Source organism: Peromyscus californicus, unplaced genomic scaffold, assembly GCF_007827085.1.
Source record: "Peromyscus californicus insignis strain IS unplaced genomic scaffold, ASM782708v3 Scaffold_9__1_contigs__length_137607984, whole genome shotgun sequence".
Classification (NCBI taxonomy): domain Eukaryota; kingdom Metazoa; phylum Chordata; class Mammalia; order Rodentia; family Cricetidae; genus Peromyscus; species Peromyscus californicus.
In genome coordinates this window covers 19,538,222-19,564,054 of record NW_026294617.1, presented here as the reverse complement: position 1 = coordinate 19,564,054, position 25,833 = coordinate 19,538,222, and the positions used below count along the sequence as shown (strand labels likewise).

Below are 25,833 nucleotides of genomic sequence, written 5' to 3'. Positions count from 1 at the left end.
TCATGTGGGATGGGTGTGGCGCCCTCATTACTTTACTTTTAGCTTCTGCCCTATTGAGCAGTATGTGGCATAATCTGTGGATTATGTGTGGAGTTCTTTAAATTTGTGGGGAAATGGGAAAGGCCACCTGGGACAACTTCTTCCCTAGTCCTTCCAGATGAAAAGCACTTTTCTTTCTAGGGTGGTGAGCTATCTCAAAACACAAAACATAGCTTTATGGGCGTAGTTAGTGCGCTCTCTCTCTCTCTCTCTCTCTCTCTCTCTCTCTCTCACACACACACACACACACACACACACACACACACACACAAACAGAGGCAGTGTAGCTAGACACTTGCAGACTTGTTCTGTGGTGTGCTCAGCCACTGGCTCCCACACTTGGGACCACTGCAGTGTGTTCCTTCCTGAGGTTCAGTGGGAACCAAATGTAAGCACATAAGCGCTCTGGAAAATGAGCAGTAAAGACCATGTCATCTGGTAAGGAAGGAAACACACAGCCCACAGAATTCTTGAAAGTTGTGGCATAATCTGAAGATGCTCAAGCCTGGTGTTGTGAGCTAACCCGAGGATCTACACCAGAGTATGGGCAGGAGTCCTCTACGTTTTCAAAGCTTCTTACTTAAAATCTCTAAAATCTCAGTTATTGATGTTTGTTACCTCTGCCTGTTGAAATGACTGAAATCAGGGTTTAGATAGAAATGGATATTTTTCTCTGCCAAAGAATAAAACAACCATTCTTTAACACCCCATTTTGAAATTTTATTTGTGCTTTTTAATACCTTTGCTTGTGGGGTGAATCTTTTGGTTAGAGGTGCTGTTCCTAACGGAATGAAACCTTATTTTATAGATAAATGGTCAAAATAAAAAGAAATATAACTTTGCAGTGTATAAATCTTAAATATAATTATATTTAAACATAAATTTTAAAAGTGTGATGAGTTTGTGTTTCAACCATATTTGTTGAAGGATATAACCCTGAATATGGATCAAAAACAATGTAAGAAAAGATTTGGAATGAAAAATTGTCATTTTCAAATAAATTAGAAACTGAGACTACACTTTATTCAGCCAGTTTGCTTTGAGCTTAATGAGTAACTAATCTCTAATGGGGGCAAAACAACCAATAAAAGACAAAAGAAAAATTAGTCTACAGGGAAATGTATTTGAAAGTGTGAATAATTTCAAATTTATGCAACTGTGAAGATTTAAGAAAATTTAAAAAATAATAAGGAAACTATTTTTTAAATTTCTTTTTCCAGAAAGACCTTCTGTTAGAGAAAATATGGCTAAGAAATTAAACAATATATGCGAGCCAGCGGGCTTGGTGGCACACACATTTGATCTCAGCACTCAGTAGATGGGGGCCAACAGATCTCTGAGTGCGAGGCCATCTTGGTCTACGCAGGGAGTTACAGGCCCTCCAGGGCTGCACAGTGAGACCCTGTCTCAAACAAAGCCCAACTAATGTATATACCAAGAGCAAATATCTGCTAATGTTATTTCCAGTATTTAGGTAATTGATAAAAAAATTAATTTGATAAAATTATATGTAAGCTGTTGTTAGTTTTTCTATTGGGAGAAACAAAATTATAAAAGTGAATTGTTAGATACATAAAGTGAAAAATTAAAATCCAAAGGGCCTATGACTGTTATAGCTGATGACAGTCTTTCAGCAGACATGATCCATGCCTGTAATCCTAGCACTAGTGAGGTAGAGTCAGGATAGCTATGCGCAAGGCCAGCCTATGCTACCTAGGAAGACTGCCTTTCAAAAACAGTATTCCATGTCAATGGGGATGGCCGACTAAACCAGGTTTCTCTAGCTTCTGGTCCAGGCCTAAACTATTCCTTTAATTAACTTAGCAAGTAGTTTACTGGAAATTACATATACAGGGTAAATTAAAACAAACTAGTCTACAAATACATTACAATCTCTCCACTTAACATCTTGCCCTATGCTGCAGGAGACACAGGCTAAGTAATGACTAAAGCTGTTTACCCAAATTGTAGCTTGGTAAAAAATCTGCTTTCCGGCAGCTCTGGGGAATGTACCCTTTTCTGCAGGTTCGCTGCGACCTGGACAAGGTGCGCGGCACTACAGGTGCAGGAGTTAAGCATATGCGAGAAGACGCCCCGCCCCGCAGCCTGGGCGGGCCTAACTGAGCCTCCTTCTTAGCAAGCAGGGGGCGGGGGGGTAACGACAGGCCGGTTTTGCACGGGAGAGCCCCTGGACCCACTGCACAAAGGCAGTCACGAAGCCGAGCTTGGGGACCAGGACGCCGCCTTACACCGAGTCACCGGCCGCACCACCGCCTGCTCTAGCTCGGTGCGGTGCAGAGGACGGTGGGCGGGGTGGGGCGGGGCCGTGGCCTGTGGGGCCTGAAGGGAATGGCTTGGCAGATGAGGCGGGGCTCTGAGCTAGGCGGGGCCTGTGGGGAAAAGAAAGGTTGGGCAGGGCCTGCGAGAGACGGGCCAATGGAGTGGGGCTTGAGTGGGTAGGGCGGGGTCTATGTGGGACGTGACCTATCAGGAGGGGCGTGGTCCGCGAAGGGCGTGGTCTGCGTGCAGCGGGGCGGGGTGGGGCGGTGTCTGTGAGGGGCGGGCCCTGTGTGGGGCGGGGCCTGCGCGGCGGGCGGGGCGCTGGCGCTGGCCGAGACAGTCTTTGCGCCGGCGGCGGTGGCGGCTGTGGGGGCTGGGCGGAGCGCCGCGGTGCGGGGCGGCCGGGCTGGCGGCGGCCGGGAGCCGCAGGCGGGAGCGAGGCGGAGCGCACCGGGGGCTGGGGCGGCGGAACGGCGGCGGGGAACCCGAGAGCGTGGAGCAGAGAGGACTGAGGTAACCGCGGGCCGGGTGGAGCGGCCTCTGTCAGCGGAGCTCGGGCCGGGCGGGTCAGACCCTCTCTGGATTCCCGGGGCTGGAGGCGGCGCCCGCGGCGGGACCTGGGCCGCGCCCTGCCCGCGCCGCACCGGGCTGCACCTCGTTCCGAGCCTTTGTCTGTCAGCGGAGCCGGGGCTGGAGCTGCGGCCGCGAGCACGAAGGGAAGCAGGCGACCTCCTGGGCCCGAGTGGGGACTGTCTGCCCGGGCTCAGCCGGCCTTCTGCGGGAGCAGGTCCGGTGCAGCCGCAGCCCGGTGCTTCCCCTAGGGTCTGCAAACTATCAACAAAGAAGCCCCGCCGGACGGGGCAAGCCCGAGCTGCCTCAGTGGCGCTCTTGCACAGCTACACTGCGAGGGCTTTTGGACTGAAATCCAGGGTGTTGCTGTAGGTGGCATAAAGTACCATTTTGTTTCCGTTTCGACAGTGAGGCTTTCAAAATCTGGGTTAATTCTGTTAAAGTCTGTCTCAGAAGCATACCCATAGGAGAAGAAAAAAGTATAAAAAGGAAAATAGGTTTATTTAAGCGGTAATCATGTAACTTTTTGAAAGTGCTTTATGGGGTGAGTTGTAACAAATAGGTTTTAACGCGGCGTTTGGCACTAAAGATGTTGTTTGCTTCATTTTAGTTTTGGGAATTGTTGACTACCTGGACATGGGAACACCAAGGAATCTACAAACAGGTCTACTAAGAATCTGTCATCTCAAAAAATTTATTTTATGAATGTTTTCCATTAAGAAGGTGTCAACAGAGGTTTGTGATTTTTGCCACATAAGAGACTCTAATTTGAAACAGTTCCCTGGCAGTGGTCAGATGTCTGAAACTGGCAAGAGCTAGGCTGTAGGCTCGGAATGCTCATCCTTCAGCGAGAGAGGGAGGCACAGCGCTACCTACATACTGTCTAAATGCAATCTCTCTGGTGCCACTTAACATAATGGATGGCTTTTCTGCATCTCGATTTCAGATAGAGCACTGAGGTTTGCAGTGCTGTGGGGGCGTTTTCTACAGATCCAAGCACTGGCCGTTTGCTTCTGTTTCCAGATGTGTTTTCTCATTTGTGTACTTGAAACATCTACCATCACATGAACTCCAGATTGAGCCACAGAGTTCTGTGACCCCGAGAGATCCAGGAATGGTGTTGCCCAGCTTCGGGACAAGCCAGTTTCACATCTGCTTGACAATTAAATAAATATCTCCTTTGCTAATTAAGGCTATGGAACCAAATAAAGACATGCACATTCTTTTGCCAAATGAACTCTGGGGCTGTTGAATTTTACTGTAACTGGCCATTCCCAGTTAACTAACATATAAGTTATGCACAAATGGACGTGAAGCCTGTGGCAATGAATCCGGATTCTAGCCCACACTGAAGATTTAAGAACAAAACAAAACAAAACCTATTATGACTAATCCTTGGGAAGACAAAGTCTGCAAAATGGCCCAAACGAGTCTCCTGCAAGGGAAGCAGTTTTACTGTCGGGAATGGGTTTTCCACAAACTTCAGCACTGCCTCCAGGAGAAGTCAAGCTGCTGCACCAGTGCAGCCAACACGCAGTCCCTCGTCGGGAATGCTGGGAATAATGCTAGTGCCATCTCTGGGAAGGGGGCCTCCTGGGGTGTGTTGTTGGTGGGAGGGCCTGGCAGTGGGAAAACAGCCCTGTGCACTGAGCTCTTGTGGCCAAGCTCACCAGCCAGCCTACAGAGAGGTCTGCACCGCCAGGCTCTGGCTTTCCACTTCTGCAAAGCCCAGGACTCGGACACTTTGTGTGTTGGAGGGTTTATCAGAGGTCTGGTAGCCCAGATCTGCCAAAGTGGACTCCTCCAAGGTTATGAGGACAAGCTAAGAGATCCAGCCGTCCAAAGTCTCCTGGAGCCTGGGGAGTGTGAGAGGAACCCAGCGGAAGCATTTAAAAGGTAACTATGAGAAGGTAGCTGTGCTTGCATGTCTATGCATCCAGTCTGAGATGCCGCTCAGTTGTTGGACGTAAATTACTGTTTCTCACTACACCTCCTTAGTTTTAATAGAAAAGAGAACCAGACTTAAGCTTGTATTGCACAGTGTGTGGCTTAGAAGTGAAGCTTAGTTTTGCTCATTTAATAACAGAATGCTCCTTTCTTAAACAGTGCCTGTAGATGGGGAGGGGAATTTGTCCTAAGACACAACTATTAGGTGCTGGGACAGTGGGGTGCGATTTCATGGAGGCCAACTTTTGTTCATAGTAGTATTTATAGTTTGTTTAACTACAAAAGGTACTTTCTCTAAAACAGAGTCCTCAGGAAATGTGTTTATGTGGTGGAGTTTATTCTATTTACTAAAGGAAAGGTTGAGTGATCTGTGGCGATCTTTATAAAATAGTGAACATCTGAAGCATCTTTATACTTTAAGTGTTGAAGACAACATTGTTTTACTTATGTAAGAATTTCTGATAGAAGGGTTGGGGTAAGGGAACATGTTGCTTTTGAAAATGGTTTCGGGTGCAAAGCTGCATTCCAGGAAATGCCATTCCTTGGAGATAAGTTTGGCTAGTCCGTCTCTCTCATGGAGAGGCAGTCCTGGTGTCCTCTGCGCCTCACTTTTGCTGTAGTGTACCTGTTTCTCCTCCACGCTGCCTACCTCCTCCAGGGCCAAGCCTGTGTAAAGTGCTCTGCACTCTCAACTGAGAGGTTTGTGTGTCTGGAGGAGGGATTTGCCAAGGATGACAAAAGCAGTGTGCTTTATGTCCTGAAATCTACAACTTTTGCAGGTGATACTAGAAGTATTTAATGATAGCCTACTCTGTGGGGTCAGCAACTTAATGCTAAGTGTGTTACAAATAGTAAGCCATGTAATTTTCTTAGGAATTGTGTGACGTGGGAACCTTTAGTCCATTTTCCTGATGAGGAAGCTGAGGGAGAGAAAGCAGAATGAAGTTACCTGAGGTTGAACAGGTTAAGTTGCATACTGAAGTGTTAACCTACATATTCTTTATCAATAAACATTCTGGAGTCAGATATCAGGATGAGAACCTGAAGGACCAGAGAAGCAGAGAAGCCATCAGTCCTCTCCTACCAGCTCCGTTCCTTCCTCCAAAAGGGCCAAGATCCCTCTCTGCCCCGCCTTACCACTTCCTGTCCTATCTGTCCTTAGTCCTCCCAAATCTCTGTGATTAAATTTGGTCAGCTAGTGTCTAGCTCTGCCCTCTGACTCCAAGCAAGCTTTATTGGTCAGAACACGATCAAAGTCGCACACAACAGCATAACCTGGCATTTGAAATATATCTGTATGTAATTGTAACTAGAAGAGTTGCTTGATGAACTTCTGAGTAATAGAAGTTGTAGGTGGTAAAGGTGGAGAGCTGGGAGGTATTGGCGTGTATTTAGTACCATGTTCAGATGGCCCATAGAGTGACAGAGTGGGGTTTGAATGGGAGATGTTCCCATACACTCTTGTGTTTCAAAGCTTGGGCCAGTTAGGTGTAGTCCTAGAGGTGGGGCCCAGCTTAAGGAAGTGGGTCCCTGGGGATAGACCTTGAAGTTTGTAGCCTCACCCCATTTCCTCTCTGCTCTCTGCTTCCTGACCGTGGAAGTAATGTGACCATCTGCCCCAAGCTACTGCCACCATGCCTTTCCTATTTCAGTGGACTGTGTGCCCCCAAACTGTGTACCCAAAGCGCTCTCCTCTTAAGTTGCTTCTTGTTAGGCATTTAATCACAGTATTGGAAAGTAGTCATATAGGTAGAGTCACCGTGAGGAGTGAGGGTGAATAGTTTAAATATGGAAGTCAGCTTGGGCTAGGGTTTGAGAGGTGTGGCATTCTTCTAGACTTGTTAATGTGTAAATCCAGTCCAGTAAAACCCTGGGCAAATCTTCTGTTTTGCTCGCCATCACATTCAGGGCTACTGCCTGTAAGCTGGTGAGGAAGTCAGTACAAGCCTGTGGCTCAGACTCAGGCAGGTGGTAGGTTTGGTGGAGGGCACCCTGTGTGGAAGCCTTGCATGCCTTACAGATGGTACATAAGCACCCCTCTTCCCCCTTACTGCCTTTTTTGAAGGTAACTTAATAATTAAGGAGCTGGGTTTTAAATAATTCCATAAACTATCTGGGTGACATCTTAATTACTTCTAGAGTGTGCCATCTGATACCTAAGAGTTTAAACTCTTGTGTGGTAACCTTGTGCCTACCACCACCACCACCCCCCCCTTTTTTTAATGTATTCTCATCCCAAGCATCTCATTCTTCCTAGTATCATTGATTTTCCTAAAAACATTCAGGAAATTTTCTCCTATTCAAACTTTAGTCTGTATTTATTTTTCTGTCTGATTTGAAGTTATTAGCTAATCGAAGGGAAGGAAGCCAAGCTAGGGCCATGGGTGAAAACCACACCCACACTGCCCTTCTGATTGGCAGAAGTGCCGCCTCTTGAGGGTCTTACCTATACTTCCTGTGTGTCTGCTTGCTTGACTTTCCTTTCCGTCATTTAGCAAGAAGTCCCTCATGAGCCGAGGCTCTTCATCGTGGGTTTCCCACCCTTTAGAACTGTAGGAAATCCAGTAAGCCCATTATTTATACCCTTCCCACTCTGGTGTTTTGTTACAGCAGTACAGAGTGAACCCAGACAAGTCATTTTGAGCTCTTCAGAAAAATTTATTAGGAACATGTTTGATTTGGACCTGAATAGACACCATTCAACAGTTCACCCAGGAGAGGGCTGTTGTTTCCAAATAGCTACTTTATTTGGGGAGAAATAGTAGTAGACAGTTAAGGGGGTGTGTACTAGTTAGGGTTTCTAGTTAGGGTTTCTGTGACAAAACACTATGACCAACTGGGAGAGGAAAGGGTTTATTTGGCTTATGTTTCCACATCAGTGTTCATCATCAACAGAAGTCAGGACAGGAACTCAAACACAGCAGGAACCTGGAGGCAGGAGCTGATGCAGAGGCCATATAGGAGTGCTGCTTACTGGCTTGTTTATCATGACTTAGCCTGTTTTTTTATAGAACCCAGGACCACCAGCCCAGAGATGGAACCATCCACAATGGGTGGGGCTCTGCCCCATCAATCATCAGTAATGAGAATGTGCCACAGGCTTGCGTACAGACCAGTCTTCTGGAGACATTTTCTCAATTGAAGTTCCTTACTCTCAGATGACTGTAGTTTATGTCACATTGGCACAAAACTAGCAAGCATGGTGTGAAATTAGATAATTGATGTAGGATTAAATAAAATATAAATGTAAGCCTAGAAAAATAGAATCATTCTTTCTCCTTTCAGTAAAAATTTCAAAGCCAGCTTTTGTAGCATCACTTTCTTAACATATAAATCTTGATAGCATCAGTGGCTTTGTGAATACACAGGAAACATCAGGACAGCAGTCTATAGTTGAAGAGGAAAAAGCTGGGGAACTGGCTGAGGGGAGAGTCAGTCATATCTTCTTCATCCACCTAACTGTCCCCTCGATTTCACTTTTTAACTTTTTCCCTGTATTTTACTTAGTCCATGGTAGACTGTGTGGTACTACTAGGTACATTCTTACATGGCGTGATGTATGGCTGGGTTTATTGCGGTGACTTTTAATCTGGTGATACATGCAGCTGCTTTCCCCTCAGTCATGGCATGCTGCCTCTCAGATGTAGTTGTCCAAGGTTCTCCTCTCTTCATTCATCCATTCATCCATTCACCCATTCATTCATTCATGAGCAGACAGTGAGAGTCGTGCCGAGTTTTGAGTCGGCAGTGTATGCCATCAGAGAGATTAAATTCTAAGTTGTGCCCATCCCGCTTCTATGAAGAGAGGTTAAGGTTGAAAACCCGTTACAGTGTCCCTGTGGCACATGAACACTGTGCCACACACAGGATTATTTCATTTAATGAAGAGACATAAAAACACACTATTGCTTGTTTCTTTTCATTTTCATTTAGTTATCAATTGTATATTTTTACAGGGTTTTTTTTAAAAATTCATTTCTGTTATTCAAAGGAACTAAGTTTATAATAATGATTTCAGTTTTATTTGTGCTGAGATCTGATGGCTAGTTGCTTTCTTTCTGCCCCTCCCTGCCCCTCAGGTTTTCATTACAAAGCTGTGTGTTTTGCCTTCAATATAGCTTCTATTATTAGTATTAGAACAAGTGATGTAGGGCTTTCCATCAGCCCTGTAACCATTAGTAAATCCCAGTTATTTGTGAGCAAATGTAACTATCTCTGTAGTGAGGTGTTGGGGGCAGTAGCTCCTGTATGCTTTAGAAGCAGGACAGATGTCCTTTCATGGATGTCATTTCACTAGGCTACAAACTCCCAGCTAGACCTTCCAGGTCCTTTAGATTTAGGTGGACACGGTGCCCAGAAGCCTTCATCTCTATCTCTGCCTTTATTTCTGGATGACACTCGCAGGTTTCCCTTTCCCTCTGGTATTAAGTGTAGGTGGAATAGAATTGTGAGGAAGTATTAAAGATGGGTGAATGGCTCTAGGTACTGAGAGTTTAACAGTTAAGTGTGTTAGTGGTCAAGGGCAGTGGACTCACAGAAGAAGATCTCCAGCTGAGAGATCAACCCCCGTCCCCACCCAACAGAACAGGAATCCTGGAAGGTCTGAATCTATCGGGTGACTTCATCTGCCATCTCCATGTTCTTACCTGGGGTCCCTTACTCACGCGGGCATCCTTTGTTCCCGCTTCTCTTCACCATCTTCATGATGTCATTCGTGCCTGAGGAACTTGTCCTGTCTACTGTAGTGCTTAGTTAGCATTTTGCATGATGTCAGCAGCTGCTAAGTAATTATCATTTAATGAATGCATAATGCTGCTTGCCTATCTAAATTATTCCCTAACATAACTGAAAGGCTGAAGCCTTTGAATGAGTTAAAAACAAAAATATTGTATTGTTAAGATTAGTTTTAAATGCAGAACAGACTAATGTAGTGATTTTTAATTTAGTAACCTTCTGTGTGAATTGGCATCTGGTAATTTAGTGGCCAGATCCCCATATCTCATCTCATCTCTTCAACAGAGGACTCAGGGCTGAAGGCCCGCTTTCCTCTTCCCTTGTGTGTGCTCATGGCAAAATATTCTGTTTCTATCACTTGTTTTTTTTTTTTTTTTTATAACTAATACTACATAGGATAACTGTCATTTTCCATTCTTTTTTTAAAGTATTTTTGAAAATTAAAAATGTGTGTGTATGTGTACATCAGAATAAGTTGTCGGGTCTCCAGGAGCTAGAGTAATAGGTGGTTATGAGCCACTAGATGTGGGTGCTGAGAATCAAACTCAGGCCCTCTGTAGTTTCCTTAACTGCTGTGCCGTCTCTCCACCTTCTTCATTTTTCATTCTTAAGTATTTCTAAATTGAAGATCCCTATAAAAATGTTTAAACACAGCAAAAATTATATTTTCATAGACAAAACTTTGCAGGTGTCTTTCAGGTCAAGACCATTTTCAACCTTTGCTCTACCATTTAAAATATTTATTTATTTTTAAAAGCATTTTTAATGATATGTATGTGTGTGTTTGTGTATGGGTTTGTGCACGAGTTCAGGTGTCCAAAGAGTCCAGAACAGGGAGTTGGATCCCTTAGAGCTGGAGTGACAGGTGGTTGTGAACTGCCATGTGGGTGCTGGGAACTGAACTCAGGTCCTCTGGAAGATCAGTAAGTACCCTTAATCCCTGAGATGTTTCGCCAGCCCCACTCTATGATTTTCCTCTAGGATGGGTTTCCATTTTTTGAGCCTCCCACTTCTCTCCCTCAGATCTGCTCTCTTGCTCCAAGGTGGACTCTTTGAGAGCTGAGCACCTCAAGTGCTCTCTGTAGCTGCTCCACATCCTTGGCCTCCCAGCACTCATGTAACACCTGACACAGCATTTTGCTCCTGTGTCCATATTTTTAATTTACTTTGGATAACTTTTATTTTTATTTCAGACCAAAAAGAAGAAAGTTGTGCCCTACAAGTTGGAATATTTTTACCCAGTTCCGGATTTAACATTTACATCCAGATTTTTGTTCATTGCTAGGGAAGGTTCTCTAACAGTCAGGATGTGGAGTCTGGGCCAGCTGCTGTCTGCATGTGGGGCTGCTGTGCTCTGCTTGACTCTGTCTGCACTCTTACATGCAGACAGTTGCATTTGTTTGTATATGTCAGAAACTCCCTGAGTGTTCTCTACAAGCTTGTACTAAGGGTGTCTTGAACTTGTACCTATAAATGGCACTTCTTCCTCCTCTCTGTCACTCAGTTCTTACTGAATGTGACTTCTGTCAGGCATACTCACAGGGAGATTTGGGTGTATGATTGGTGGCCTCTGAGCTCGTGGCTCAACCTGCCTTTCACACAGCTGATGTCATTGAGAGGTTCTCATTGTTCTTTCTCTTGGAGCCCCTATGACCGTTCTTTGGTGGCTCTTCCTCTGCTTTCTCTCAGGTTTTCCTTACAGAGCACCCTCACATGTTATTGATGTACACACTTCTATCTTACCTAGTGACATGGTCAACAGTGCAGCTTTCTAACATGTCAGCAGATGGACAGTTAATCCTGATCTGTACCTGTCATTTCGCTTGGCCATCCCTCACTAACCTTTGTTCAAACTTACTCTTCCAAGGTGTCTTTCCTTTTTCTTTTTTTTAACCCGTGTGTGTGTGTGTGTGTGTGTGTGTGTGTGTGTGTGTGTGTGTGTGTATGCATACATGTCTCACATATTTGACACACATTTATTAAATAAATGCAAAAAAAGATGTTGTAAATACAATCCAGAGATGTCCTAATTTGATGCTTATGGACCAAGGAATGAAGTAGAAAAGCATGGAAAGACTTTATTTTCCATAATAGGCCACCATGTTTCTGTAAGAGCAGAAGGGTTTGTCGGTGGAGCTAAAACAAGGTGATTCCATAATGCAAGTCCCAAATCCAAGCTGAAATGTTTCAGGCCTTGGGTATGGGAGACTGTGAGAGTCCAGCTGTGACTTTCTCTCACCTTTTGAAGAGTTCTTAGGTGGAAGGGAGAGGAATGAGAAAATATCAGATAGAAAGATAGACCTAGACGATGACGAGAAAGACAGAGACGCAGGATAGCTTCAGGAGGGCCTGGGTCAATACCCAACAGCCCAGATGTTTATTCAAAAGGGCTTTTTATAATATGCCAAGGGGCAATGTGGGCAAAAGACCTCCACATTGTAAGATCAAAGCACAACGTACAGCCAAGTGTAGACCTTTCCAAACACCTGGTAAACACACCCAAGGTCAAGTCATCCCATTATGCAGCCCTGCTGCGTAAAGCAAGCTCAGATTCTCTGACCCTGGTAAGGTCTCACTAGATAGCCTCTGTGGGCCTCCACACGGGTCTAACAGTGTTGCAGTGTGGAGTTTCTGTATCCCATGTTCAGAGCCAAGGCTGCAATGAAGTCCTGAGACACAGCACAGTCGAGCTGCCAGACACACCTGAATTTATTCTGCATTTTATGTTGAGCTAATTTTGGGTCGTGGTGTTTAGAAATCTATCCTGTTACGAAGTTATTTTTTGAAAGTTATGGGACCCCATATGGAGTTGCACTCCACAGTTGAAGCAGCTGAGTTCTAGAGCCATGCCTGTCACTGATTTTCTTGGGATTGAGGCCTGTGCCATGGTGGTAGATGTGGCTTTAACAGAGGCTTCAGTGCAGCTTTTCCTCAGGTACTTCTTGCCATCACCATGGTAACAGAACTGTGGTGAGAATGTGCTCTAGTTGACCTGCTGGTCCAGGGATGACAGTTACGGAGAGACAGGCCAGCAGCAACCTGACCCCAAGCCTGAAGTAGATAAAACACCCACATAGACACAAAGGAGAGAATACATAATTGTTCTTGGGGGTGGTGATACAGACCACGATTATGAAAATAACTGCAAAACTAAGAAGAAAGGAATATTTCAAATGGGAGGTCATTGTTTTCATTAGAAATCTGGCAGTCATGGGTTAATCAGTTTTACTCATCCATATACTCAATCTGTCAACAACTTGTTTTACCTCCATGATTAAGCCAACACCTCCTGTCTCCACTTCCCACCATGGCTAAATCCCTCTATGTTACCAGAACTATAGCAGCCTTCCGTGGACCATCAGAGAAAATGTCAGGTCATGTTACCTCTCCCCTTTATACCTGACAGCACCTCTTCCATCTTGAGAGGAAAACCTGAGCTCTCCATGGTCTCCTGCTGGCCTTGGCCTTTGACCTTGCCCTTCAGTGCCTTGACCCTCTTCCTTGCTTTGGAGTCACACTGTCTTTATCCCATCCTTGAGATAGGTTATGTTACAGCCAACACATTTTTGTATGGCTGTTCCTTCTGGACCTACTTGTGTGTCTGTGACGTTGCCTTCTCAGAGCCTTCAGAAGCCTTCCTTCAGCCCTGGTCCTGTTTTCTGTGGTACTGGGGCTCACACTTAGGGCACACACAAGTTAGTATGCCGTGTGAGCTACGCTCCCACCCTCAGTTGCCCTGTACATACTACCATCCCACTCTTTTTTCTGTTTCTTAATGATCACGATCTGGGGTTATTTCTGTGTATTTTTAACTGACTCTTTGCCTACCGTTTTGAGCAAGGAGAGTATGAGGTTGTTAGACTATAGTAAGAGCAATCACTATTAAACTAATAGCCAACTACTTGTTTTAATATAAAACATTCTAATTTTGGCCACATCGATATAAATGTTATTGTTTTAACCACATTTGATTCTAAAATACTCCATTTTCTTGTGTGAAACAGTTTATGCATATAGTTATATGTATTACACAGTTGTAGATGAACAAATCTCTTTTACATCATCTCCCTGCTGTAGCCAGAATACTCCCATTTTTGGAGGGAATGAAAGTGAGAACAACTAAGGAGGTCCTTCTTCACCTCACTGTGCCTCTCTGAGAGATCTGAGGCCTGGGATACCTGGTGTCTCAGTGTAGATGTAACGGTCTTATTAAATAAGAAACACAGAGCCAAATGCAGAGTTAAAAGCCCAAGAGGTCAGAGCGGTAGCTAAAAGCTGAGACTTAAAACCACCTTCTTACCCTCGCTGCCATCCTTCCCCTGAGAAAGAGACCTACTTCCTGTGTATCTGTCATTTTATTGACTTTCTGTTCTGCCTTCTCATTGGTTGTAAACTCAACCACATGACCTCCTCATGACTGCCTGTCTATATAGACCTCCAGGTCTTCTATGGTTGGTATTGAGATTAAAGGCGTGTGTCTCCATGCTGGTGGTGTCCTTGAACACACAGAGATCTGCCTGTCATGTGATCGGGATTAAGGGCATGTGCTACCACTGCCAGACTTCTGCTATGGCTTGCTATTAGCTCTGACCCCCAGGCAACTTTATTTATTTGTATTTATTATACAAATAAAATCACATTTCAGCACAAATAAAATATCACCACATCCCAGAGAGGCACTGTGCAGATGGTGTGATGTAGCCAGTATCATTAGGCAGCATTTTCCTGTGTGACTTGACTTTATTTTTATGCATATGTGTTTGTGTCTGTGTGCGTATGTGCCACATGAGTGTAGATGTCCTAAGAGGCCAGAAGAGCGAGTCAGACTTGGAGCTGGAATGACAGTGGTGAGCCAGTTGGCGTGGGTGCTGAGAACTAAACTCGGGTGCACCCGAGAGTAGCCTTAGGTGTGCAGTGTTGCTGAGGCCGCTGTTGAACTTGGGTTCATTCGTTTGTTTGAATGCTTATTGGGGGTGAGGAACGCACCAGGTCTTGTCCTAGGATATGCAGTAAGTAGATGTGGCAAATATCCTGTGTGTTTATTGTTTTTTTTGTTTTGTTTTATAGCTAAAGGAGGTGGTTGGCACAGAAGTTAAGATACCAGGTAACAGTGTTTTATAGAAAACCAAAGCAGGGCAGGAGCGAGGGCTGGGAAAGTAGAGAGAAGGTTGCTTTTTCACGTAGGGCTACTTAGGATGTTTAGAAGGAAGTTTGACAAGAGCCCTTCAGACCGAGGAGATCCCAAGTACAAGGTCGTGGCCTGGGTAGGAGTTGGCTTAATGTCTAGGAACAGAGGTGTGCTTGTGTGGCTGAGAGAGCGCTCGCAGTGGGAGGCAGAAAGAGCCGGGAGCCTGAACGAGCCTCAGAGGGTTGTCAGGACATTCGTGTTTCCTTGAGGAGATTGGAAGCCCTTGAAGCTCTTTAGACAAAAATAATCTGACTGTTGGTTTCATAAGGTCACAGCGACTGATGTCCTGAGAAGAGGGTAGATAGGCTAACACAAGGAAAGCAGTAAAGGCCAGTGCTGTGATCCATGTGCAGGTGCTTGCACTTGGGAGAAGTGAAGGACCCAGAAGAAGTGTCGTCTGAGTTTGTTCAGATTGACCTGAGAGCTTGTTGGATGTGAGTTATGTCAGAAATAAAGCAAGAGCTGACTCTTGGGATCTTGGCTGGGAAACTGGAAGGCTGGAATTTTGAGTTACTGCTGAATAGAAGCTGAAGGGATGGGCCCAGTGAGGGCCGGACACTGGAGGGTGTGTTCTGAAAAGCTGAACTCCAGCATCTAAGCCCAGAAGGTGAGCTAGCAACTCAGATCCAGCCAAGGCTTGTGAGGGACTCTGCTGTCATGTAAGGCCACAAATGAGCAGGCAGAGTAGGAGCAGGAGGCTCAGAACCTGGTGAGTTTTCTGACTAAGGGGTTGTTAAGGCATGAAGAAAGAATCACTGCAGTAGGAGGGTGGGACCATGCACAAAGGTTCCAGTTGTAAAGCATTCCTGCGAGTTGAGGACTGTGCATGGCAGTGGGTGACAGGCAAGTCTTGAGAGTAGCCACAGCATGAGAAAGCTGAAGCCACCGGCATTGTGGATGACCACTAGGGGTAAGGACTTGGGACACTGAAGCTTTTACTGTGATGCTTGAGTGACATCTAGTAGAAGCTGGAGAAGCTGTGGGCTTGTGGCTTGTTTCAGAAGACACATGGTACATACATGTACATGCAGGCAAAACACATATACATAAAATAAAATGGGAAAAAGAGGTTTGTTTTTATTCCTTAATTATGTGTTTGTGTGTGTGCCTGAAGTGGATTTGTGCATGTGAGTGCACTGCCTACAGAAGATGGTGGTGGATCCCTTGGAGCTGGAGTTACAGGTAGTTATGAGCCACCCAAGATGGGTGCTGGGCCTGCACTCAGGTCCTCTGCAAGAGCAGCAAGCACTCTTAACCACTGAGCCCTTCCCCCACCCATAATAAAAACTGAAGTGTGTGTCAGTGTATTGGGTGATAGCAGTGTCTTTGATGGTGTCTCTCATCAGTGAGGACCTTTCCTTCCTCAGACCAGCAATGCCAGTGGGAGGCTAGCATCACGACTCAGCTGCTCTGGGACTTCTTTGTGGTCTTCGCCAAACCCTGATCCACTTGTCTTCATTGGTACAGTTTGCCACACTTTTGACCAGGGCCTGGAGGCTCCTCAGTTCCTTGGGGCTCAGAGGTTCAGGCCTTCCTTGGTGATGCTTGGTTAGCTCTGTAGCATCCTGCCCTTTCCAGCCTCACATTCCTCCAGTTCTCTAGGGTTTTGTTTGTGTTTGAAGTGAGCCGAGTGAGTTCTCTTTCCAGCATGCAGGCTGAGAGCTGGCGTGCTGGCCTGCAGACACACTTGGCCTACTTTCCTCAGCCTTGTAAACAGCGACCAGGGCTTTGCAAACACACCTTGGGGAAAACCAATCTGTGTGTGGACACTTCAGACTTGCTGCTCTCTAAAGTGGACCTGACTGACCTCTACCAGCCCCGTGAGCTTGGTTCCTGGCTGAGTCGCTTGGTGGGCCCAGCTGCTTCCTGTTCTGCACCTGTGACCACTCACGCCTCCCAATCATCAACTGATCCTGAAACAGGCCAGTCCCCATCTTTGAAAACGCCCTTGTTCCCTGGAGCTGTGGTTCATCTGGGCTTCCTGTCTTTAGATGCAAGTGTCATAATCTGGTGGCCCAGGCAGCCCTGTGCTACTGCTACCCACCAGGTTCACCCTGCAGAGTCACCATGGATGGAATGCCCTGTAACTTTCCCATTTTGTGGATTTGTACCTTGTGTTGTTTCTTTAAACATAAATCCATCCCTACTTTTGTTCCTATGAATATTAATGTGACTGTTCTAAGCTCTTGGGCTGTGTTGTAACTTGGGCTCTTTGGACATCAGTACTAGGTCTGGTCTGGAGTGGCCACTCTGGCTATCCTGCCTTTTATGCCCCTCTTCTGTCTGTCTGTCTGTCTCCCCAGACTCTGTTCTGCTTGCTGTCCGCCCACCACCCAAGTGTTGCCATTAGTGTTACTTTTGAATGAGGGTAGCAATTTGATCTTTTTTTTTTTTTTTTTTTTTTTTTGGTTTTTGAGACAGGGTTTCTCTGTATAGCTTTGCACCTGTCCTGGAATTTACTCTGTAGCCCAGGCTGGCCTTGAACTCACAGAGATCCTCCTGCCTCTGCCTCCCGAGTGCTGGGATTAAAGGTGTGCGCCACCACCGCCCAGCGAGGGTAGCAATTTGAAACTTAAAGTGACTACCCTGCGTTGATTCCAGCATTGACATAGATGTTTTTCCATTCACTTCCAGCCTTCCTGAGACTGTGTGTGTGTGCTCTCCACAAGTCTTTTGCCTTCTGTATGTTTTTCTTTATGCTATCATATTCCATGTTTGCTTTGGTCAAGATTTCAGAAACAGGTTTCCTCCTGTGGGTTGGCTACACGCTGACGTCGTTTTAATTACCCCTGGTTGTTGTTACCGTTGGTTAGGTGAGTGAATAGATATTCCTGACTGATTGGAAATACCAGCTACCATCATCATCTTTTTCCTCCTCTTACGAATGCTTTATTTTATTGGATGGATGATTTTCTTCTTAAGAAAAGTAAACACAATCTAAGTTTGTTGTCCCAAGAGAAGATAAGATAAAAATTATTAGTATTTTTAACCTTCTGTAAAAAGCAAATAACCCCCCCTCCAGAAAAAAAAAACAACCATTTTTATTAAAGCCTGGGTTTTTTGTTTTGTCGTTGTTGTTTTTGTTTTGTTTTGTTCTAAGAATTGAATATTTTATTAATAAAATGACTGGCAGATATGTCAGTATGTACTCTAAGACAATTTAGAACATGCTAGATTTAGCATTAACCTGCTAGGTAAATGACCCTCACATGTTACATGGGGCCAGGTCCTCGGCTCATACATGGATAATACTCGGATACCAAATTTTACAGGGACTCTAGTATTCAAAGGGGGTCATCTGGTAATATACTCGGACATGTCTGTGGGAAAAGCAGTTCAAAGACAAAGCCTCACAGCTTTCAAAGTTCTGGTCTCTGAACCAGTGAGCCCATAATCCTTAGGCCTCTTTTGGGGGTGCTAGCAAGCAGTGGGGGACATGTTCAAAACACAAGTACTGTCCTTATGGCTGGGTATTTAAAGAGAAAAAGAGGCCAGAGTCACAGTGACCTCTTCAGGGGCATGCCCTGGTGACCCGAAGACCTGTCAGCCCTGAATTCAGTGTCTTGTGTGGGATTTTGATGCTAAATATTTGAGGATCTTGGTTCTTCACGCTCCCCTGGAATCAGAGCAGCTTAGCGTAGTGCCCAATTACAAGTTATGGACACCATGGTGTAAATGTGGAGGGTAGTGGACACCCTTGGTGTCTGTTTTCATTTTCCTCTTGTTTGCCACTGTGCACTCCAGATTCGCTGGCCTTTGAACTTATTCTCCTGTCTTCATGTCCCGTTTCTCATTAGGAGTTTGGGGTTTCGAGATGCATACGTTACCTGGTTTCTGGGGTTTCTAACTGTGGTCCTCATGAGCCATCCTCTCAGCCCTATTAGTCAGAATTTACGATTGCACCATTTGAAACAGAAGTGTACTCATCACTGAAGGAGGACTGTGCTGAAGCCCAGAGAAGAGCTGGCTCGGATGTGAGTGTGTGGAGAGACACACAGAGCTGTGCATATTTTCACTGCGAGACGAGCAGGTAACAAAGTGAGTGCAGAACCACAGATGTTCAGAATCCACAGGACCTCACTGGCTCTTCCCATCCTCATCCCTTTTCCTTCTCATGTTCCCGCCACAAGCCTGAGCCCACAACAGAAGTGTGTGTTTGTGTGTAGAATCCAGCAATACTGTTACATAGGAAGCAGAGTTAATACTGAGACACAGTTTGCTTTTAGGTGCCTGGGCTCCAAAGTTTTGTGCTGCCCCACTTTCCACTCTCTGTTGTAGACAGATCAATGGCCTTAATGTCTGTCCACCCCAGTTTAATAGAGGATTCTGGTATCCTGTTGTAAATAAAAATACCAGGAATTGTTTAACAGCGCCAGGGCTGTGGGGATAGGGAGTGCCCTAGTTAGGGTTACTATTGCTGAGATATAATACCATGGCCAAAGCCCCTTGGGGAGGAAGGGATTTATTTCAGTTTACACTTCCAGGTAACAGACCATCAATGAGGAAAGTCAGGGCAGGAACCTGGAAGTAGGAGCTAATGCAGAGGCTGTGGAGGAATGCTGCTCACTGGCTTGCTCAGCCTGCTTTCTAGAACTCAGAACCACCAGCCCAGGGATGACACTACCCACAATGGGCTGAGCCCTACCCCATCAATTAATCATTAAGAAAAGGCCCTGCAGGCTTGCCTACGGCCCATCATATGGAGGCATTTTTCTTAATTGAGGGTCCTTCCTTTCAGATGACATTAGCTTGTGTCACATTGACATAAACTGTCCAGCACAGGGAGCCTGTGGTAGGTCACTGTAGGACCTGATCTTTTTTAATGTATTTACAAAGTTAATGGAACCTACTTGAAATAATTGTATCATTTGATTTGGTTTTTGTTCTTTGCCTCGTCCCATTTTTAGCTACGGGTTTTGTTTTTTCACTTGCTAGTTCTGAGTGTGTGGATTTTGTAAATGTTCTTTAAACTATATGTTTAAACTCGCACATACCCATGCATGCATGTGCGCACACACTCTTTTCCAGAATTTGCATTTCCCTCCATTGGGGCAGCAGGACCATTCAAGATCCTGCCTGCTGAGGTTTGCTGTGTCCTAACAATGACAATAAGTGTTTGTCAGAAATGGGGGAATCAGGTCACTCTACTTCTGCTTTATTGAGACTGGACTCCCAGAGTTGGCATCAGATATTTCTTAGGACATTTCTCATGTCTGAGAAGGTCAAGTTACCCACTGTTACTGATTGGAACAGCTCTGCTGAATTTATGGATCACAGATGCCCTGCAGCTGAGTTCCCTTCTTACAATATATGACACTGCTTATCTTTGTAGGGCCAGTGTGTTTGTAGGAACAGTTTCATTCGTTTATTTCAAGAACCTAAACCTAAAAGCTCATTAAACACAAAATGAGCCTTTCTCCAGTACTGTAGACAGAATGAAGTGATTTCACAGCACCCTGTAGAAAGGGGCGGGTGGGTGGTAGAAACGTGTTGTGTGGGTTCAAGTTAAGGAATCCACATAGAAATCCTTAGAGTACATAGAAAGGAACATGTAAAATGGCCTTAGAGTAGGCCCTCAGAATGCTCCATAGAAGTTGTAATAAACCGACTAATTATAAGGAATTTACCTCCATGGTGATGCATGCTGAGAACTGCAAGGTGGGAAGCTAGCAGGCTGGAGACCTAGGAAAGCTGACCTGAGTCAGGGCAGTGGGTGGTACAAGTTCTCAAGACCCAAACAGTTGATTTTTTTTGAACCTGAAGAAAGAATAAACTGATGTCCAACTCATGCATTCATGCAGTAAGCTTTTGGATGATTGGGTGAGAGCCACTATTTCAAAGCTTAGAAACATCCAGGAGGAACAGAAGACCATATGTGGGCATCCTGTGGCCCAGTCAAGTTGACACATAAAGCCAACCACCACAAGCCCACAGGAGCTGAGTAGAAGTCAGCAGTGAGTCGTTTGTGTTCACATTCGGGAATGAAGAACACTATTCTGTCAGTACTGGAGTTATAGGCATCTTACTCTTGAGTGTTGTAAACTTTTTATGTATTTAGGATAAAAATCTTTATAAATAAATGGTTTATAAATATATCAGACCACTCCATCCATCCAGCAAACATAAGTAACTCTTCACAGGGTCCTAGGTAAGCTCTTGGTAGAGAAAAGGTGAATTCCCCTGGCCGTCCCCTCTCTTCCCTAGAGATCAGGAAGGTAGACGCTACACTAACAGTTCCTTGGTGACCTGATTAGTCCCAGTTGTCGAGGGCTTTTGAGCAGTGTGTTTGCAGCACCCTTCCTGTGTCAGGTTGCAGAGTGAGCAGTGCAATCCCAAGCCTTCTGTGTGTGTGTTTGAGCTGAGCTCTGGGGGTGGAGAGGAGGGTGAGCATGGTAGCAGGCATACAAGCAGGGTTCTGGCATGAGAGAGGGTCTGTTCAAAGGCCCACAGGCAGGCCTGCAGAGTTGCAGGGAATGGGTAAGTAGCAATTATTGGTCAGAGCCTGGAAACAGAAACCTGTATTTGGACTCAGCATGCTGCCAGGGCAGGGTGGACTTTGGTAGCTTGAGGAGTAATGATGGGATTGAAGGCCCGGCCAGGCTAGCCCATGAACAAAAGCTTTCTGTTTAACGACTTGCTGAGCATTAGTATGTGAAGAGCAGAGTCAGCCGACTACTGAGAATTCAGACGCCCACACCAAGGGACACGTTACCAGGAGGGGTTTATTATACTTTATTATATATCATGTTAATGTTTTAGTTTTTAGTCAGTAATAGTGACTCTTGTACAGTTCTATGATTTGGACAAATTTAGACTCAGTGATGGTATGTAGTAGGACTTTATTGTGTTGGACTTTTACTTGGGACTGCCAGCTCCCAAATAATGACATGGAGACTTTAATTCTGAAAGCTTGACCTTTAGCTTAGGCTTGTTCCCAACTAGCTCTTGTAACTTAATTAACTGCTTTTATTAATCTACGTTTTGCCATGTGACTCTTTATCTTTTCTCCATAATGTATGTCTGCCTCCCTCTGTGTCTCACTGGCTTCTCTCGTCTCTTGTTCCTAGAGTTCGTTTCTCTCCCCAGAAATCCCTCCTATTCTGTCCTGCCTAGCTGTTGGACATTCAGCTCTTTATTAAACCAATCAGGTGCTTTAGGCAGGCAAAGTAAAACAGCAATACATCTTTACAGCTTGCTCAAATATTCCACAACAGTGGTACAGAGAATTCTGTCACTCCCAGAATCCTCTCTGCACTCTTTCTTGGGTACAGTTCCCCACAGCCAGGTTCTAGATCACATCCCTGTACTCTTGCTTTCTTGGAAAGTCATTTTGATATACTCAGACACAAAGTTTTTTGCATCTTGGTCCATTCTCTTGGAAGGGAGGCTGTGTGAATCCCTTAGCCTGTTGTTTTCTGTTTCCTTTTCTGTTGCAGTGGCAGCCTCTTGTGTGATGTATGCAGTTTATTTCCCAGGTTGCATGCACCTGAGTGTTTCTAGTGTGGGGTGGGTTATAGGGGAAACTGTAGAAACATTGAAGTTCATTCAGACTCTGTGGCTGTGAGTGGTTGGTCCTAAGGACAGGGATCTTTGGGTCGTGTGTTTAGGGAACTGCTGGACTAACCTGTGCTACTGGTTTGTTTGTTTGAATCAACCTTTATGTTCATAGCAGACAAAATACTACATAGGGTAAGGTGCAGTAATGGGTGTACAGTAGGCTTGTTGAATGTCATTTTGTTTTCTCTTTGGACTGTAAGCATCAAGAGAACAGGGGCTTCATTCCTTAACATTCCCCCAGAGCCTGGCAGATGATCTCAGCAGATCTAAATAAATACAATGTAGATGGGAAACAGATGGCTTCATTGTGGTGTGCACTCTGCAATGAAAAGTGGTGAAATTACTACTTCACGGTCTCTTAAATTGAGTATGGGTTAAGACCTTCTCCATGTGCAGGTCTCCTGTGAGAACTGTTCATGAAACACTTCTAAATTCTATTAGCTGCTTTTTTCTTGCTGTGCTAAAACCATAACCAAAGGCAACCTGAGAAGGAAAGGGGTTATTTCAGCTTACCGTGTAGTCCACCATAAAGGGAAATCGGGACAGGAACGGAAGCAGTGATGCTGCTCCCTGGCTTGTTACCTTGGCTTGCTCCATTTGCTTTCTCCCTGGACTATAGGCCCAGGCATGACACCTCTCACCATGGTCTAGGCTCTTTCACATCAATCACAAATCAAGGAAATGCCCCATAGACTTGCCTACAGTCTGACGGAGGCACTTTTTCAGTTGGGGTCCTCCTGGAGTGACTAGTTTGTGTTAAGTTGATAAGAAACTAAAACAATTAGCCCTTGTCAGCTTGACACACGAACATGTAACTATTAGACCATTACCTTTCCATTTCTCTTTGTCCCCACAATGTCATGTCACTATTAATATGTAATATGAAACGATATAACTTTAAAAAATCTACAGTCTTTAAAAAAAGTGTAACACTGTTAAACATTCAGTGTCTTAGGATTTCTGTGGCTGTGACAAAACACCATGAGCAAAGCAACCTGGGAAGGAAAGGGTTTATTTGGCTTACATTTCCACATCACTGCTCATCGTCGAAGGAAATCGGGACAGGAACTCAAACAGCTCAGAAACCTGGAGGCAGGAGCTGATGCAGAGGCTGTGGAAGGGTGCTGCTTACTGGCTTGCTCATCATGCCTTGCCAGTACCACCAGCCTAGGGATGGCCCTGTCCACAATGGGCTGGGCCCTCCCTCATCTATCACTAATTATGAAAATGCCCTACAGCTGGACCTTATGGAGGCGTTTTCTCAATTGAGAAAATGAGATGACTCTAGCTTGTGTCAAGTTAACATAAAACTGGCCAGCACATTCAGTCTTTTTAAAATATCCATATCCAAATCTACTTAAAAACCCAGTCTCTGTGCTGGCTAGTGTTATATCAACTTGACATAAGCTGAAGTCATCAGAGAAGGAGGGGGCCTTAATTGAGAATGGGCCTCCGTCTGACTGGGCTGTAGGCAAGCCTATAGGCTTTTCTTAGTGTTTTCTTAATTAATAATTGATGTGATAGGGCCAGCCCATCATGGGTGGTGCCATACCTGGGCTGGTGGTCCTGGGTTCTATAATAAAGCAGGCTGAGCAAGCCTAGGGAATCAAGCCAGTAAGCAGTACCCCTCTGTGGTCTCTGCATCAGTTCCTGCCCTGCTTGAGTTCCTGCCCTCACTGATTTTGATGATGAATTATATTATATGGAACTATGAATGAAATAAACTCCTTTCTCCCCAAATTGCTTTTGGTCATGGTGCTTCATCATAGCAATAGTAACCACTAACTAAGACAGTCTCTTAACTGTGGGTACCTGTAAAATCAAAAATAAGTTAGATTCTTTCTGACTCCAAAAGGGAAGAATTAGGGCACAATCACAGTCCGTTCAGAGCAGAACCAGACTCCATCAGTGTAGCTGGTTTACAGGGCATCTGGGAATTACAGTTTTCTAGGCTCTAAGGAGTCCAGGCAGCTCCACTTCTCCAGCTCTGTCATCCACAGCACACCCAGATTGTCTCCTAGACTCAGGCTTGTTCCCCCCACAGCTGCTGCTGCTATCCTTAGTGGTCATCTCATGGTACTGGCATCTCAAAAATGCTGAGGTCTTCATTGCAATTGGACTATTCCTTTACCAGCAGCCTCTCTTGAGCTCTTTTCAGGGACTCTGACCTGCCACATTGTGCCAGCCTCATCTCTACATGACCCTTTTAAGTCTGGTGCAGCTGAGGCTGTACCTTCACCAGTGGCCTCTCTTGGCCTCTCACAGGACCAAGTTTCGTCTGTTTTCCATGACATGCCTTCATGCCTTCAAAAACAGTACCACCTGGGAAACTCTTACCCCTTACCAAGTTCAGCTGTCAGCACAAGGCACAGACTTGGCCATCTCTGGACCACGGCTTCTCTGTGCTGACCCTGAGGAAACACTCTCCAGAAGATTTCACCTCAGTGATGCTGGTCTCTCTTTGTCACAGCTGATTCTTCAGCCTCAGCTGACTAGTGTTGATTGTCCCAGGGAAGCGAAGCTTTCACTTTAGTAGTTCTGGTCTCCTGTTAACGATAGCTGATTACTTGGCTCCAGCTGACGGAACACCACAGATTTTTATTACAAAGCTTCACACCAGCTGTTCCAGTAGTCTTTGCTTGCCTCTGAAACTTCACAAGGCAGGCCTCCCTTGTCTGCACTGCTCTCAATATTGTCTTCCAGTTTCCCACAACAGTTCATTAAGCCCTCGACTCTGGCTTTTCCAGCCCACAGTTCCAAACACTTGTACAATCCTCCCAAAACAACATGGTCAAGTCTAACACCTCAATACCCCACTCTTAGTACTATTTTCTGACCTAGTTAGGTCTGCATCATAGTGACAAAGACCACATCCAAAAGCAACTTGAGGAGCAAACTGTTTACTTTGTTTCACTTTAGACTTCCAAGTAGCATCATCCCTGCTGGAAGGCAGGGCTGGAACTCCAGACAGGAACCTGGAAGCAGGAACTGACTCAGAGACTGTGGAGGAGTTCTGCTTATTGGCTTGCTCATCGTGACTTGCTCAGCCTGCTTTCTTAGACTTCCCAGGACCACCTGCCCATCCACAGTGGGCTGGGTCCTCCCACATCAGTGATTATCAAGAAAATGCCATACAGACTTGCCCACAGACCTGTGTAATGGAGTCATTTTCTCAGCTGGGGCTCCTTCTTTCCAGATGACCCTAGCTTGTGTCAAGTTGACTAAAAACCAGACCAGAACAATAGGTTTCTTCCTCCTATGGTGTCCTCAGAGTTTGTCTGTTTTCAGCACAGGAACAATCTAAGCATTTTATTACTGACTCAGACCACCAGGAAGGGTACTGAAATCCAGCTTTATCTAGTTCCTACCACCCTTAATTACACTGAGTCACAGTACACAGGCAAGTGCACAATACACACTGTACTGTGGAAGTTGATGCTATTGGGAAATGAACTACTTAGAAGATGCGTTTTTATCTGAAATCACTTTATTTTTTATAACATTATAACTAATAATGC

At 45.2% G+C, this 25,833-nt stretch overlaps 1 protein-coding gene across 1 annotated transcript in view; it reads left to right on the top strand.

Annotated features, from left to right (window-relative positions):
* Window positions 1-2,710: 2,710 nt before the first annotated feature.
* Window positions 2,711-25,833, top strand: part of Ankrd50 (ankyrin repeat domain containing 50) — a 37,144-nt gene continuing 14,021 nt past the window's right edge. Inside the window, exons 1-2 of the mRNA XM_052730882.1 lie at window positions 2,711-2,832; window positions 3,500-4,785. Coding sequence (XP_052586842.1) covers window positions 4,274-4,785 — 512 coding nt within the window. The 5' untranslated portion in view covers window positions 2,711-2,832; window positions 3,500-4,273. The remainder of the gene's footprint in view (window positions 2,833-3,499; window positions 4,786-25,833) is intronic.